General features: G+C 37.1%; 2 protein-coding genes across 4 annotated transcripts; both read right to left on the bottom strand.

Annotated features, from left to right (window-relative positions):
• Window positions 1-272: 272 nt before the first annotated feature.
• Window positions 273-1,907, bottom strand: LOC130712209 (pentatricopeptide repeat-containing protein At1g12300, mitochondrial-like). The gene has a single exon (XM_057562046.1). It carries the CDS (start codon window positions 1,905-1,907, stop codon window positions 273-275), a length of 1,635 nt encoding a protein of 544 aa, XP_057418029.1.
• A 7,173-nt stretch (window positions 1,908-9,080) lies between these two features.
• Window positions 9,081-14,128, bottom strand: LOC130715367 (protein COFACTOR ASSEMBLY OF COMPLEX C SUBUNIT B CCB2, chloroplastic-like). Of its 3 annotated transcripts, XM_057565455.1 has the most exons (7): window positions 13,899-14,128; window positions 13,689-13,807; window positions 13,500-13,571; window positions 13,106-13,249; window positions 12,375-12,528; window positions 10,252-10,443; window positions 9,081-9,596 (listed from the first exon to the last, which is right to left on the bottom strand). In XM_057565455.1, exons 1-7 carry the CDS (start codon window positions 14,071-14,073, stop codon window positions 9,586-9,588), a joined length of 867 nt encoding a protein of 288 aa, XP_057421438.1. In that variant the 5' UTR covers window positions 14,074-14,128; the 3' UTR covers window positions 9,081-9,585. The 3 variants fall into 3 exon arrangements, with proteins under 3 accessions (XP_057421438.1, XP_057421440.1, XP_057421439.1); XM_057565457.1 differs by lacking the exon at window positions 9,081-9,596 and having other exon boundaries at window positions 10,279-10,429; window positions 13,899-14,118; XM_057565456.1 differs by lacking the exons at window positions 9,081-9,596; window positions 10,252-10,443 and adding an exon at window positions 10,453-11,542 and having other exon boundaries at window positions 13,899-14,118.
• Window positions 14,129-16,653: the final 2,525 nt, after the last annotated feature.

Genomic DNA, 16,653 nt, shown 5'->3' with positions numbered 1-16,653 from the left:
ATACAATCTACTTCTTCACTAAGACAATAAATTTTGTGTTTGCTTTTTCAGTTCTCATTCTGCAAAATAAGTACAGTAAATGTACAGAAAATAACAAAACCAATGCTCTACTCTCTAACAAAATCAAGTTTTGCAACATCAACTTTAGTCAAAACTAAGGCAATAATGAGCCCATTGTGTAGTCCATCATCTTTTTCCATGTGTATCTATAAATAAATACTGAATGCTTGCTTTCAAAATTCAAAATAACTTGTAACTAGAAAGCAACTTACTTAGTTTAATTTTTCCAGTAGACCTCTAGCAATCATGTCATGAAGGAGTTTCTCAGCCTTGTCATTCTCACCTTTTTCAAAGAGTGAACGAATAATTATTTCAAAAGTTATAGCATTAGGGATACAACCCTCATTTTCCATTTTTGACAGTAAAGCCAACGCTTCATCAAAAAAGCCTTCATTACAAAGACCATTGATCATAACACTATATGTATGGACATCTATATGATGGCATTTAATCATAAGATCCTGAAAAACTTCTTGTGCATCCTTGAGTCTTCCTTCTTTACATAGTCCATCTAGAAGTATTGTGTATGTGCGCACATTCGGCTGAATACCCTGGTCTTTAATTTTCTTGATTAGTGCAATTGCCTTGTCAACATTGTGGCTTTTGCATAAAGCATCTACCAAAGAACTGTAGGTGATTATATTGGCTGGTTGACCTCTAACATGCATCTCATCAAGAAGCTTCCAAGCATGAGAGACTCTCCCCGATTTGCATAAACCATCAATAAGAGAATTGTAGGTAACTGTATTAGGAATAATCTTTTTGTAATCCATTTCTGCAAGGAGATTCAAGGCTTCATCCACCATTTTAATCTTACATAATCCATTTATCATGATATTGTAGCTCCTAACATTAGGAGTCACTCCCCTCCGAGCCATAGCATTGAATACATCTTGGGCTTTATTCACTTCATTAACCAGGCAATACCCATCCATCAAGGAATTATAAGTAACAACATTAGGTTTCACACCCTGTTTCATCATCACAGCTAACATGTTCTTAGCTTCTCTCACCTTACCTTCCTTACCTAAAGCATCGACCAATATATTATAAGTATAAACATCTGGGTCTATGTTTTTCAATACCATTTCATCTAGCAACCCAATTGCTTGTTTCAATTGACCAACAATGCAAAAGCCATATATTAAAGCACTGTACGTGACTACATTAGGAGATATTCCCTTGGCAACCATTTCAGAATATAAATCAAAAGCATGACTTACAAGCTTATCTTTACACAGGCTATCGATGATGGTGTTGTACATTACGACATTAGGTTTAATCCCTCGCCCTTCAATCTGCCTAAGCAACTCCAAAGCAGCTTCTGTTTGCCCCATTTTACATAGCCCATTGATCAATGTCCCGTAACTGACTTGGTTCAATAGAAATCCCTGAGCTAGCACGTCATCATGAAATTGCAGTGCTCGTGGAACCTTGCCGTGAAGACAGAGACCTTTGATGAGAGTAGTGAAGGTGATGGTATCAGGCTGATAACCTCTCTTGAGAATGTTGGTCAGTACAGAAAAGGCTGAAGTAATTTGACCTAGGTAGCAGTAGCAATTGATGAGGATGTTGAGAGTAACAATGTTTAGCGCAATTCCACTAGATTCCATTTGGCGAGAAAGGGATATAGCGGTGGAGTAATGCTCCGTCTTGACGAGGAAAGTTAAAACCTTGCCGAATTCGAAGATGGGTGGGGTAGAATGCATTTGAAGCATGCGATTGAAGTGTGAGATGGCATCACTAGGATTGTGAAAGGAAGAATGAAAGCGAGAGCGAGAGTGAAAGGAACGAAGGAAAGTGGGGTTGGAAAGAAAGGGAAACCTCCTAAACCTTAAACAAGCCATTGTTGTACCACTGGAGGAAAGGAAGTAGCGGCGGAAATGGAGTTCGGATGTGTTGTTCGCAGACTTAGAACAACGCTACTCTTCCGTTTTATGACCATTTGATTTATGAGTAGTTGAACCACTTGAATGAATAAATTTAGATTTTGATTATGGGATAAACTTTATTATTTTCTAAACATTTTTCTACAAGATTCAGCTTCTTTATTACTTCCAAGTTAAAAAAAAAAAAGCTTCTTTATTAGTTTAAAAAAGGCCTATTTCTTTTGGTGCCTCTATTGCTTTACGAATTTTATTTTATTTTATAATTTCGAGGGTCAGAGACCCTAAAAAACAACTAAGACAATCTAAGGGAAGATTTTCTAATTACATCATCTTGCAACAGACTAATAAGGAATTGCCGAACAGTTTGATCATTAAAAGTCACCTTTGTTACTCTATGACCAAGTATAGAAATAGCATTTGCACTACCATTTGCTTCTCTATAAATCAGGTTGAATGAGACTGGCCAATCTAGGAAAGTCAGTTCAAAAATCTCACTAATTAAAGGAGCATTCGGGTGGGCGGAGGGGCATCTGTTAGTGATTAACTCAAAAGCCTCATTGGAATCTAGTTCCACTTCTACTCAGTTGAGATTGAGATCCTTGGCCAGCTTTAAGCCTTTGATAACTCCCCCAATTTCTGCAGTGAGGGGGTTTCCCTCACAAAGTATGCTTGCAAAGCCCTTAATCACTTTACTTTCATGGTTTCGAATCAATCCACCACAAGCTGAGAACTGAGAACTGGTTTCGAATCAGTTTCCCTTTATGAAAATATTTTAGTTTGATGAGTGAGAACTGAGAAATGATGCAAAGAATGAAAAGTATTACATGTGATATATGAGTTATGTTTGTCACGTTGGTAAATTAATTAGATGAAAACTTAAAAGCTACATAAATGATAAAAAAGTTTGGTAAAAGTAGCGATTGCACAAATTTGAAAAATTGACATCAATGAACATACTTGTGCAATTCTTTTTATATTTAACATTTACTTTTTTTTTTACACATCAATACATATATGATATTAATACTAAAATAATTATCACTTCAAATATTTTAAATTAGTTCAAATTATTTATCATCTCAAAAATATAATATTCTTTTTATTTTTTGTATTCATATTTTTATTATTTTAAGCTTATATTTTAATTTATTGAATTAAGAAGAAGGATCTTGAGAGTTTAACTTCCATGGACCTAGAGTCATCTAATTTATCCGATGCTACACCTGTGGAATATAATGTTGATTGTGTGATATCGAGAGCGACAAATGTATGGAAATTAGGCAAACATTGCGGTCTTGTCTTCCCTGACACGGATGAAAAGGCAATTGGGGCATGTGTGAAACATCTTAAATCTTCTAAGTCGGAGAGATATGGAGATGGTTAAGGCTCTTTTGAGATTGTTGGTCGAGGTGTGTGATGTTTCGTTTTCCTAGTCTTGGGAGATGTCTTCATAGTAGGTTTTTGGTCGCATCATGACTTATGTCATAGCATTTTCTCATATGTTTTTCATTTTTCTTCGCTTTTCGTTTATCACTTTCTTGTTTTGTGAGTATGTTTTCGGGAGGTCCTATATCTCGACTTTGCTCTATTTTAAATAATCTTCTGTTTTAGAAAAAATTAAGCTTGTATTAATCTAAATTAACAAAATAGTTTTATAATTTTATATTAAAAATTGAAAAGTAATTATTTCAAAATAAAAATAATTAGGATAAAAATGAGAATCCTAGAAAAGATGAAATTTTAAAATGGTAATGATGAAATTTTATTAAAATGATAAGGATAAAAATGAGAATCTATATCTATCTATCTATATATATAAAGGAGCTATTTTGGCAGCCTTAAAGGCAATTCCATAATTCTATAATTCATTGCACTACAATTTATTATCTTGCATGAGTATTTTAGTAAAGTTAGATATTATTTTCTAAAGATGCAATTTCAGCCGTCTATTCATCTGCAATCACATTTTCTCTCTTTCTTTGGCTTACTTTTTGATTTCTCATGAGACAACAAGACAATGTAACACCCCGATTTCGGTGGCGTCACTTTAGTAACCAAAAGAATAACTTAAGCGGAAAAACGTGAATTTTTTTTTTTTCCGATAATAAAATGAAAGACTGAAAGCAAATAAACTCCTCAACAAAAGATAAAAGAAAACTAATATACATCTACATATATATACATGCCAAGCTAGTACCAACCACATCGCGAGTAACCTCAAGCGACGAGTGACAGAAGAAAGTAACGCCCGAAGGCAATATGTACAAACCAAGGTAAACCTGTGTCCGCAACACCATACCTCAAAACTGAGAACAAATTGGCCCAGTGGCCTAAGGAAAGACCTCCTAAGTCCAACCAGCTCTCTGTGATCTTCATAAGAAAACCACACAAAAAGCTACCGGCAGGAAACTACCCTGTCCCAAAACTGAAAGCATGACGGTCAGAGCATCGACACTACTCCTACACTAATCCTAACTCGAGGAGCCCACACTAACACTCTATCCTCCATGGACGACTAGGTCGACATACACAACACTACCCTCTCTGTCCACCCTGATGCGCTCCTGCACTGGCCTCTCGGGCTCGGGGCCCGGAACAAGATCCTCGATGACAGCAGCAGCAGACGGAATGGACTCCGTCGAAGTCCCACCCACTGGCACCTCCTCAGAGGGGTCCTTATCATCCGAAGATGATGGTGGTGGTGGTCCTCCCAAGCCGGGTCCACAGTGCACACCAGGCGGCAAGTTGAAGCTCACTATGTGTCTCCTCATCACCCCCTCCGTCAAGCGTCCGAATCGGTCAACACGGTCCTCCATGATCCGACCGGTGTAGGTCGCACGGTGGCCTATGGGGTCGACCACCCATGCACCTGGGTCGTCCTGATCAAGCATCTCGTACCTGGTCCCCCCCGAGGGGCTGACCATCGTAAACCAATCCGCCATACTCATCTGACAAATGGCGTAGTCCGCCCAAACACACACAGCAGACGCGAGGGTCAACTCCAAAGAATTATATAAATAATAAAACCAGATATATATAGGATAATAATTATTAGCCTCTCAGGCCTAGAAGTTTAGGGATAACATCCTAGGGTTGCATATATCACAAAGAATATGAAAGAATCATAATAACAATTAGCATGCCTCAAATAGGATTAACAAGTACCAATCACACTCAGCAACTAAGTCAGTATGTATGTTGCATGAAATGCAATGCTGGGTAACAAAATGCATTCCGGAAGAAGGATGGACATCAACGAGACGGCCCTAACACCAGCCACGGTGGGTACCTTCCTGCTCGCGTGTCTCTTACACCACACAAAAGTAGTCAGATCAGCAGTGAACCCGTAGGTCTGCCATTCCGTCTGCTACTAAGGACCACCGTAGTGTCCTAAATATGGAAATCCGGGTCTTATGACCATTTTGGAATCCACCGAGGTCCGGTATCACGCCGTGTATTAACCTCAAAATGAGTGCATGAATGCAAGTGATTAGCCAAACAACGTCTCCGACCTCACCCGACACGTCGCCACGTGTTCTAAATATCTTAATGTCTCTAAAAGAATACCCTAAGGTAAATGTCGATTCTGCGACAAAACGAATTAATCAAAAGAAGAAGGAATGTACTCTGGAACTCATGGTTCCCGGCTAAACTTTAGATAGCCAATCAATAAACTGCTCATCGAGCGAAAAGGTACCGAAGTACTTGGAAACTCATAGTTTCCGGCTAAACTTTAGATAGCCAAACATTAAACTGCTCATCGAGCGAAAGAGTATGAGTGTACTTGGAAACTCATAGTTTCCGGCTAAACTTTAGATAGCCAAACATTAAACTGCTCATCGAGCGAAAAGAGTATCAACATACTCAGAAACTTATAAATTTCCTCAAAACTTGGACTCGACGACACTTCTCATATTTTCAAGACTAATATTCAGGCTCTAAGCTCTTATCTAAGGTTGTTATCATTGTTCAAGGGGTTTAGAGATTGATTAATGTCTTATGAGTTTTCCTTGAGAAAATAGGTTTCTTTTAGTCTTATAACATTCCTATGAGTTTCAGGGATCCCATAATCCCAAATAATTCCCTGAGAAGGTCTCGAACCATTAAGACATAACAAGGTCCGAACTTCGTTCGTCCTTTCAAACTCTCTCAAAAATCTCATAAAAATTCGGCATGACTTGCCCGCAATCCTCACTCCTCAGAATCACAGTTATAAGTGGAATAGCATAAATCAGCTCAATCAATAACCATAAACAGCATATTCCAACACATCCTAGATTAACCATTTAGCACATAACATGTGAATCATTTAGCACACAATATCATGGCATCAAGTACTCAACAAGATCGGCCGAAGCCTTAGAAAACATTTCAGACATTTAGCAAGTATGGGCATAACACATAAATCAAGTCGAATTCGTCGACACCTAAGACATTATCTAGTAATTCAGAGAGTAGCCCTCACCGGTGGGTCTTCCAGCTTCCTCCTCACAGTGTCCTTCACGCTCTTCTCCTTGATCTCCAGGAATCTCCTCAAAAGAACCTTAAGCAAAAATCACAGAAATCAACACCAAGAGTCAGAAACTCAGCAATCAAAGAGCCCTAGGGTTACACGGTACACTAAAAACTCCGTGGTACGACAATCTAACGCGTTAAGACAAGTTTTCGAAAAATCGGATTCTCCCCCCTTGATATAGCTCTCGGCCACATCCCTTAATTCGGAGGGTCGATTTTTCTTCGATCAAACTTGGTTCCTAGGTTAACATAAGCCGTAACTAAGACGGTTCTAAGCTCGGAAAAATTTTCGGATCGAAAACTGATATAGGGGTAGTTTGGTCATTATTTTTAGCTCAGAATTTCAAAACTGGATTTTTGAAAAACAAATTGGATGGAGACGTCCACAACGACGTTTATGACGACAAATCCTACTAGCACTAAGCCAAGTCGATAGATTTCAGCTTAAAGGTTGCGACTTTACCGAAAAATGGGTATTTAATGCAAAAATTGATCCCGGCGGCATTTCGTCGGCATCTGACAAAATCTAATCCGCAGAACACGCTCAGGAGCATGCAAGGAAGAAGTTTAGACGCTGAAATCAGCTTATTTGAACAGTTTTTCAAAAAGCTCAAAACTTTGAGCACAGAAAGACATAGAAGAAGTCGACAGAAACGACGATCAGAAGAGAGATGTAGTTTACCTACCTCAAGGTCTTCGATTAGCAACGATCGGTGAAGAAAACGGGCAAGAAACGACGAAGATCCGGATCCTCTCTCTCTCTCTTGGTGCTCGCGGGTTTGGGGAGGGAAATGGGTAGTTTTTGCAAAAAATCTAATTTTTCAAGCTATTTATAGGTTTTGGAAAATGCAGAAAAATGATTTTTTCGCGATTCCGATTTTTCCTGCGCGTTCCTCTGCGAATTCTAAGATAGGTTCTGGCGACAGAATTCCAGAACTCAAAACAGGATTCTTGGAATTAAATCAAACGATACAAAGTCGGTGTGAGTCGGTTTATCCCGAAAAACTACTTTTTGCAGTGATCGTCGGATGAGAAAACTTCCTTCTGAAGAAAGATTAGGAATAACGAGAGAAATAGGAGAACGCGGGTGGAATCTTCATTTGAAGCTCCGAATAAAAAAAGTCTTCATCGTCTGTCGATCTTAGGTTTCTCGAACTATCAGGGATTCCGTTTCGGCAAACTTCCGAGAATTGGAATTTGACGTTCATACTTTCCAGGTTTCCGCGTCGAACCACTTGTTTAAGGACGAAAAAGAGAAATTCTAACATTTCTCTGAAGATTTTTGGAATTAGTTTCCATCGTGTCCTAAAGTGTAAATTAACTATTCACTAATACCTTTGACCTAGGATTAGGCGTAGGTTAATCGTGCGATAACTCTTATCGGTTTTTCGATAAATTCCTGGACTTTTCCTGAACCTTTTTCCTTCCCAAATTTATCTTAATCAAATAATCTCTTTTATTTTATTCACTTATCCAAAGCTTTAAAACTTGGGCCTTACAGACAACCTTCGTATTTTCAATCAATCGCACAGAGTGAATCACCAAATTGGTCCTTGAAATTGTAGTCATCGTTCAAATTGGTCCCTGAACTACAAAAATGGCTCGAAAAGCCCTCCAAATTGCAAGCACCTTTCACGTTCGTCCTTTTCCTCCTTTCCTGTTGGTCCATAGGATGGAATCGACGGTGACACATAGGCTCACACATGTGGCTTCCAATATTTTTACCCCAAAAACCTTTCTTTCAAACAAGTCCCTAATGACGTGGCAAGTTCCTATTGGACCATTAATCAGGCAAATTAGTCCTTGCCACCTTTATGATCATAAGACGTTGGTTAGGTGAGGTTAAACGCCAGTCTTCTTCTTCTTTACCTCATACGCTTCTAGGACATCACTCTTTGCATGAGATTGGTCGCATTCGCCATGATATTGTAATAAGTGATAGCATCTTGATCACCTTGGTATGACTGTTATAACTAAGTTTTTAGCTCATGAGACTAATGAGTATCATTCTCAGACAGCTTCCTAAACACCCTTGGTTGGGGACATAACATGTATGGTTTGCCAATTATCTACTGCATGGAATTGATTAACCATGCCATGATGAGAGAACTTTTTGCCTTTCATTTTGCCCGAGAAGGAAGGGCTATCCTTCTCTAGTTTTATAGCTTCTCCAATCAAGTATCTCATCGTGCATCTTCCCTCCATCATGAGTTTTACGAATTAGGCATACGAGAAATAATATTTTCCATTTACTCTTTATTCACAATTATAAGACCCTTTAGAGACATATTTGTTGTTCCTTTATATACAACCCCCCTACTAAATTTTAAAAATGTTAATTATCATTTTCCTTATATGCCCCTTGAATCTATTGAACTTTTGTAATTTCAAGAATTTAATTATCACTACTAATTAATTCTCTTCAATATTACCCAATACATTAACAATGAGTACTTATGAAAGAGTATATAAACTTTTCTAAAATCAATACACTAATTAACTTCATTGCATATTTTTTTAATTACCATAATTGTCTGAACTGAGTTTTATAATTAGGAAAGGAGGCAATAGTTTGTATACAAAGAGTAAGAGGTTTAGGTTCTAATGGGCGATCAATGCAATGGAAGCTCCTGATACCATATTAGTTTGGAAGAGTGAATAATAATTCCACTTTGATTCACCAATTCATACAAGCACCAATTTAAACACACAATGTCCTTCTATAAAGAAATAAATCTTCTGCTATAGATCTAATTCAAATATAGATTTATTACATAATAGGAAATGACTCATTTAGAAAATAAATCAAATCTTGTGATAGATTCAAATGAGTATTCAACTCACCCACTTTTCCAAAATTTGCTAGAAAGAAATTTTAAGCCTCATCCAAATGCTTGCAAACCAGTTTTGTCCTAACATACTCCACAAGAGTATTCAATTTCCTAATTGCTTCCCTTAAGATGACCAATAAAACCCTAATTTTGATATGTAAAATCATATGCCTTCAGTTGCCGCTTATCAAAAAAATAATATGCCTTCCGTTGCCCTCTATCATGTAGATGCCATGCTTCATTTTGTTTGGACTTCATATATTCTTGAATTGACATAGGTGAGTAGATGGCTAGACACATGCTGTATCATAAAAAAATTAGCATCAGAATTGTGTATAATGTATAGTTCAGTTTTCTAAATTAAGTGGTAAAATTAAATCAAATATAAGGTAACAAAAATCTCAAAACAGGAAAAAAAATGTCAAAATATGTGAAATGGTAAAAAAAGTGTCAAAATACAATTTTTTTTAGAGAACAAAAGAATTTATTAAAAATCAAGAGAAAAGAACAACCCCACAACAATTACAAACAAACCACTTTCTCCTCATAAGTTTTTTAGTTGCAATTAAGTATATTTGGTTAGCTCTATTGCACTCTTCCACAAATAGCAGCCTGTCCTAATCAATAAACTCTGTCACAAGATTGAATTGTAAACAAACCTGTATAGCAGAGAATTTTAATTGTACTTCCTTAATCTTACAATCTACATATCAATTAAATAATATGATATAAAAATACATCTCAAAAAATCTCACAAGCCTTGCACAATATTCATGCTATAGGTTAATTCTTTGAAACATCAGAATGAAAAACTAGTATCGATTCCAACAATAAAGCTGCTGACAGACACATTACAAGTAGGAAGAAAAAGGGTTACAATGGAAATAATTACTTGACAATTTATATATGAAGTGTAAATTCATCAAAAAATTATGTAAACAAGCTAATGCCTTTACCTCTTAGTTTGTTGGCCACAGCTGCAATCCAGGCTCTGTCTTTAATACTAAATGCATACCTCAAGGTTGAGGACAGCAGAATAAATCCCACAGGTTTTTGCAAGCCAGTAGCATTATCGATAGAAGCTTGTAACACTGGTTGCACCAGTAGAGAGCTAGTTCCTTTAGGTACCAGATCCTGAAAGTCAGAATCTGAAAAAAGTTCATCAAACTTTCAATTTATTTGAACAAAAGTACAAAACCTTACAATATTCAAAGTGAAGGGCAAGTCATGTCAGTAAGGATTAGATTTAATCATCAGTTTAATAAATAAGGCCTTTATTCCTAATATTAATTGAAGCATTATTAGGGAAGGAGCAATATCCTTGAAAAATCTTCTTTTAGACTCAGTTCCGTCAGCTAATATATCCTCCACCTAACTCGAGGCATTAGAAATATATATAGCAGATCTTCAGCTCACAATCGATCTCGATCTCGCGTAACCACGCTTCTCTCTTCAACTCTCAATCGATCTTGATCTCGAACCATGGATTCTTGCTTCAGCTCTCGATATCACGTTTGCGGCCATGGTTCTCTCCCGCTCTCGCTCGCATCCTAGGGTTCCTCCCTCGTACTTCTCTCGGTCTTCTTCTTGCTCGCACTTGCAACCCTAAGCCGTTGATTCGGATTTGAGAAGATTTCAGGAAGCTTGGGCTTTTGTTTAGTCTCCAAATCTGGGGAGTTTTTTTAGGGCCAAGTCTATTGCTATATTCTTCTGCTGAAGAGAAGTAAGGGAGAGGATAGTCCTTTTCATCTACCTTGAGCACTGAAAAAGGACATTGTAGCAAAGCTATTGTCATTTTCACAATAGAGACCAAGGGCTTTATGCATCTAGTTAGGATCTGGGACAATTTCTTTAGTCACTCTGCGCCATCTAGCTTCAATTAATGTTGGTGTTACTTATGAGGTGAGCCAAGGCCAATTAATCAGAGAGAGAACTAGCACTGGTATCTGCTATCTAAAGGTTATAATTGATTCACAGCCTTTGACAGTGGCTGAACTTACAGCTTTGTTATTTGGTTCGGGCAGGTTTATGAAAATGTGAATTCCCTCAGTATTGTTGTGACTCTCAAAGATGATTTCTCAAAAGGATGGCGAGGCGAAGGTTTAAAATATACAATATCAAATATCTTTGTAAATTCCCTCAGTATTGTGAGTTGCAAGGATGGCCAGGTATATGCTGCATACACATCTCTATCTCAAATGACCGCAACATTTGATTTCAGCGGTAATTACTCACGAACGGGAACACCTGAAATAGAAGAATAAGCCTATATCACTTTTGTGGCGAATACTAGGGTGGTCCCTCCGGTGCTCCTTGTAATTTACCGGTTACTTTAGGTCAGTTTCGGTCACTTTGTGGTCTTTTGCAGAAATATTAAATATATATATATATAAACATATATATGAAATTGCAATATGACTAGGAGGTTCAAGCGATGGAATCAGCATCTTGTAAATGTAAGGTGAGGCTGCCTATAATAGACCCACAATGGGTTTGACACTTCCCCCATCCATAGCACACAAATAGACTCACAATGGGTTTGACCCTTCCCTTAAATCAACCATGGCTGGAGCTTACGACAAGCATCTTAGCAGAACCATACAACAAAAGCTAGCCGTTGTAGTTGGAGAGACAACGTCTTATAAACCCCACACTAGAATCCAATACTTCAAATGTGAGAGTCAAGTCCCATACCTAGCATATGGACCCTAAAACTTTATAGCAGCAGATTGCCTTTTTTTCATACCATCACGGTGTATTTGAAAATGAGATGTCCTTTCTAGTGAGCAAACTAGGGTTGGATGGGCTCCGACTTTATAAAGGAAAAGAAACACTTCATAAAACAAAATGTTAGTTCCGCACCCAGTCGTAGTGACCCAGTCTCAAGTTTAAAAACTTTCTCAACCATATATTTTAGTCTGAAGTATAGGAGGGACATCTATTCTAGACAATTAATATAGTTAAACTAAAATACAAGGATGTTTTTCATGCTTGTAGCATACCTAACCAAAAGACAGCTACTTTCATAATTCAGTTTCCATGTGCATACTTAACCAATAGTATAAAAAATTGTTATTACCTGCATCTTGAGGAAAATATAGGGTGTCTTTCAAATCATAGAGGCGAGCATTTTCAACTTTTTTCTTGAAAAAACCAAGTAGAATTTCTGTTGATGAATCGTCTGTTGTGTTCCAGTAGCCCCTTGCACATATATCTCCTTGAATAAAAATTAGCTGAAGATATGGAAATCATTTCAAGATTAAGTTAAACGAAGAACAGCATAAGAGCAACAAAAAAGTGCACGGGATTGAGGGAAAGAATTGTAATACTGAATCGAACAGAGTTCAATATTTAAATTCTCCATGAGCAGTAACCTTTCACTACAATGTAACCATCGAAATATATTGGTAACTACTAACTATTCTGACCAATCATAACAGCCTCTACCAGCTCAGCAGGCTAAGCAATGCATATACTCCACCAGAACTCACATGCATTTTACACTTCGATTACTTGACAATTTTATTTTCTGAGCTAGCAGTTTCAAACATAGACAAATATAATTCACCAAAACACAGCAAATAGCCAAATACTATATATAATTTATAATCACAAGTATCCATATCATTTTCTCTTTTTTTTTTTGGATCAACCTACCATATGTTTTTTCTTAGTTTTTTACAGTAAAAGTTCAGGGCACGAGGAGGTTGCTCCAATCCAAGGATAGAGCATTCCACGAGCCTCAATGAGAGCCTAATGTGGTACTTACAGGTGACCTATAACTAATAATGATAAATCTATGCCACATACCGCAGCAATGGCATTCGAATTGCGCAGCAAAATGTACGACGCCCAAGCCAGGTCCTCCTTCAATCCATCCACTATATCTGTTGACATGACAAATATTTGCTGCGTTCCATCTGGTAGAGTCGTCCGATCCACTGGTTGGGCACCCTAACAATTTCCCAGACTTGGCTGAGAACCAATATAATACATGAAAAACTTCATATTTGAGCTCCATATATTTTCAAACAAAAGAAGATCAATTAAAACAAATGTTCTCCTCTAATGTAAGCATGTTTTACCGAAACCGGAAGCCTTGTTAAATTTATGGAGCTCCCTATGTATCTTTACAAGTCTTATTAAATGTATTAAATTCATTCAGGCTGGATGGAAGCAATTACTAAACATAGATAAAAGATACCTTGAGGAATTTGCCAAGGTAAGGCAGCACAATAGAGAATGAAGCCAATGACATACCCAAAACCTCTGTACTCTACATGACAAAGAAAAACATAACAATTAAATCCCACACCCAGAAAGATAAATAAATTTAACTGAATAAAAAAAAGGAAAATCACATTCAATATCTTTTGAAGAAAACGTCTCTTACAAGCTGTGCTGGTGTAACAGTGGCTGAGTCAGAACCAAGAAAGTGATTTAAGAGCAAAAGCGAACCAAAGCCATAACCAATCCATCTGGGCAAGTAGGATTCATCAAACCCAGGTATCCCTGAAGCAAAAACACCCCAAATATCAATGAGAAAACAATGTCACAAATGCACCCTTAGACCATGTGTGTGCGTAGAGAGAGAGAGAGAGACCCAGTGTGAAGCGAAGAACGGAGAGGTTGAGCTGTTGTTGCTGGCTAGTGTTGGGTGGTTGAGGATCTTGAAGACTGGCACGAACCATGGTTGTGAATTTTGTGGAGCTGGTTCTGGGATAAAGCACCTTGGAAGGAACACAAGGTTTGAAACAGATTGAGCTCAAGCAATTCATCGTTTTCTTTTCTGGCTAACGTTTGTCAAATATCTTGTACTGTCTCAGAGAGTTTGTATAGGACAAGACAAGACCAATTCATCCTTATTTTTTATTTTAGTCCTTAAAAAAATTCAATTTTTCATCCCTTCAAAATTATGATTTCCGTCATTAGTTATTAGTTATAACTTTTTCATCCAAACTAGACGGAAACCCTAGTTAGCATAGCACATATATTATTTTAAATTATTTTGTTCCACTTAAACATGACACATCACACTTCACGTTCGCCCTTTCAGTATCGTCGCAAAGAGTGACGATTGCGGCGACGTTCATGGTGGAGGTAAGGGTTGAGGAGATGGTGTCGCGGTGGTTGAAGGGAGGATAAAATTGGTTTGGGGTTTTATGGGTAGGTTGCAATGGGGTTGTGGTGGTTTGGTTGCGCGATTTTCTAGTGAGAGTGGTGGCCAGAGGTTGGGTTTCTGGCCAACAATGATGAAGAAGGTGAAGAAGTTGATGTGAGGAGGGTGAAAATGTTGATTTGAGGATGATGGCGGTGTAAAGATGTTGAGATTAAGGTTAGTATTTTAATTTTTTATTTACTTAATTAGTATTTTTTATTTAATTATATTTTATTTTATTTATTTAATGAAGTGGCATCCCAGTGGCAAAAACGTCGGTCCACATTGTAAATGAGAGTCACATAGACTAACAGTGTGAAGGATTTAACAGAGATATGACGAATGGACCCAATTGCAATAAATTGATCTATGATGGACCTAAATCGCGTAATTAAGCCAATAAATTATGATGTTTTCAACATAATGTATACTTTACTCGTGCATGCGATGCACGAAGATGTTACTTGTACTCTTAACCGGTGGAGGATAAGGTGCAATATGGTGTGGGTCTTGCACCGGTGCAAGATAGGGATGGTCCAATTATCATCATCTGATCTTTTGGGATCTTTTGTTTCATTGCTGGATGTATGTATTTCCTATTTTGTAGGTTAAAACTCGATACTTGCATAATTAATCTACTTCAGCTGCTCCTTTTGGACCTTGTTTTATAGTATTACACATCCAGCCCATACAGATGTATTGGAAAAACTGGGTGACCATGTATGTCTGTAGTGGTGAATAAATTCTATCATGTATGAAAAGCCTCAGTCACAATATTGCCTCTAATCAGTCAGAAATTATCATGGTAGAATATTTCATCTATCGGTTAATCTCAAGATATCTTTTTATTTTATGTTAATAGTTATATAATTTATACATGTTCTGCATAATTGTTAGAAGTCCTATGTTGTAACATTGTTAGGTGAAAGATTATTACATGTTTTGCATAATTGTTAGAAGTCCTATGTTGTAACATTGTTAGGTGAAATATTTTTACATGTTCTGCATAATTGTTAGAAGTCCTATGTTGTAACATTGTTAGGTGAAAGCATAATTGTTAGAAGTCCTATGTTTTCATTGTGCTGAATGTTTGATTCTGATTGTATATGCAGGTTTATATTCCTTATGTTTGTAAGCTGCTATTCCAAGAGATGTTGGCCATTGCCATTGCTCCAAGAATGTTTACCAAGGAGGTGAAATCTATGAAAGACCAAAAGAAGAAAGGAGCCTGATAAATATGTTAGAGTAAAGCCACTTGGATTGTTCCATCCTGTCTTACACCTCTTGGGAATATGGAACACGCATGGGATCTGAGCTTATTATGCCTCAAAAAATTAAGGAGATCTGAAAACTGTTTTGTCAAAGCTGATTATGAGATTGGATGGTGTTGTTTCCACATGCATCGAGATCGATGCGGCATTTGTTTTAACTTTTCTCTATTCAATTCAATGGGTACTCCTTCCTACTCTCTGGATAATCAGACAGAGAGCTTGTTACTTATCTGCTAAGCAGAGATGGATTAGTGGATGTTGTAGTTAGATATTGAGAATATTTGTTATAGGTGCTGCCTTCTTGAATTTAGTTAGATATTTGAAAAAAATGAAGCTAGGAATTGAGAATATTTGTTATAGGTGCTGCCTTCTTGAATTTGTCTTGGCAATATGCCATTAGCTTTTTAGCTCTTATCTCAGACTCTGAATGTTGTGTAAGTTTATATAAAAAATTAAAAAGTTCATATTAGTTGGATTCATTGATTGACTTTATTCGTAGTTTGAATGCCTCTCAACACCAGTATGTATCTGATTGACTTAATTTCATAAACAATCATAGAATAAGCCACTCATTTTATGCATTAATTAAAATGACGACTTCACATAGCACACTTGGTATTGCTATTTTCATAAATGACTACTTCACAAATGACTACTTCACATAGCACACTTCCTATTGGTACCATGTATCATGCAGTTGTACTTGAAAATCACGATCCCTAAACTTCTAAAATGCATCATGCGGTCCCTAAATGTGGCAAAAGACATTCAAGTTAATCCCTGACATTAAATAATGTGACGGACGTTGACGAAATACTGATATGGATTTTTTTGTGTGAAAGCTGAAGCTTATGTGACATTTGAACTAAAAAATTAATAAAATAAAATAGTTAAACAAATAAGAAAATAACTCAGTAAATAAAAAAACT

The sequence above is a fragment of the Lotus japonicus genome, chromosome 4, assembly GCF_012489685.1.
Source record: "Lotus japonicus ecotype B-129 chromosome 4, LjGifu_v1.2".
NCBI classification, from domain to species: domain Eukaryota; kingdom Viridiplantae; phylum Streptophyta; class Magnoliopsida; order Fabales; family Fabaceae; genus Lotus; species Lotus japonicus.
This window is presented reverse-complemented; position numbering and strand designations above follow the sequence as displayed.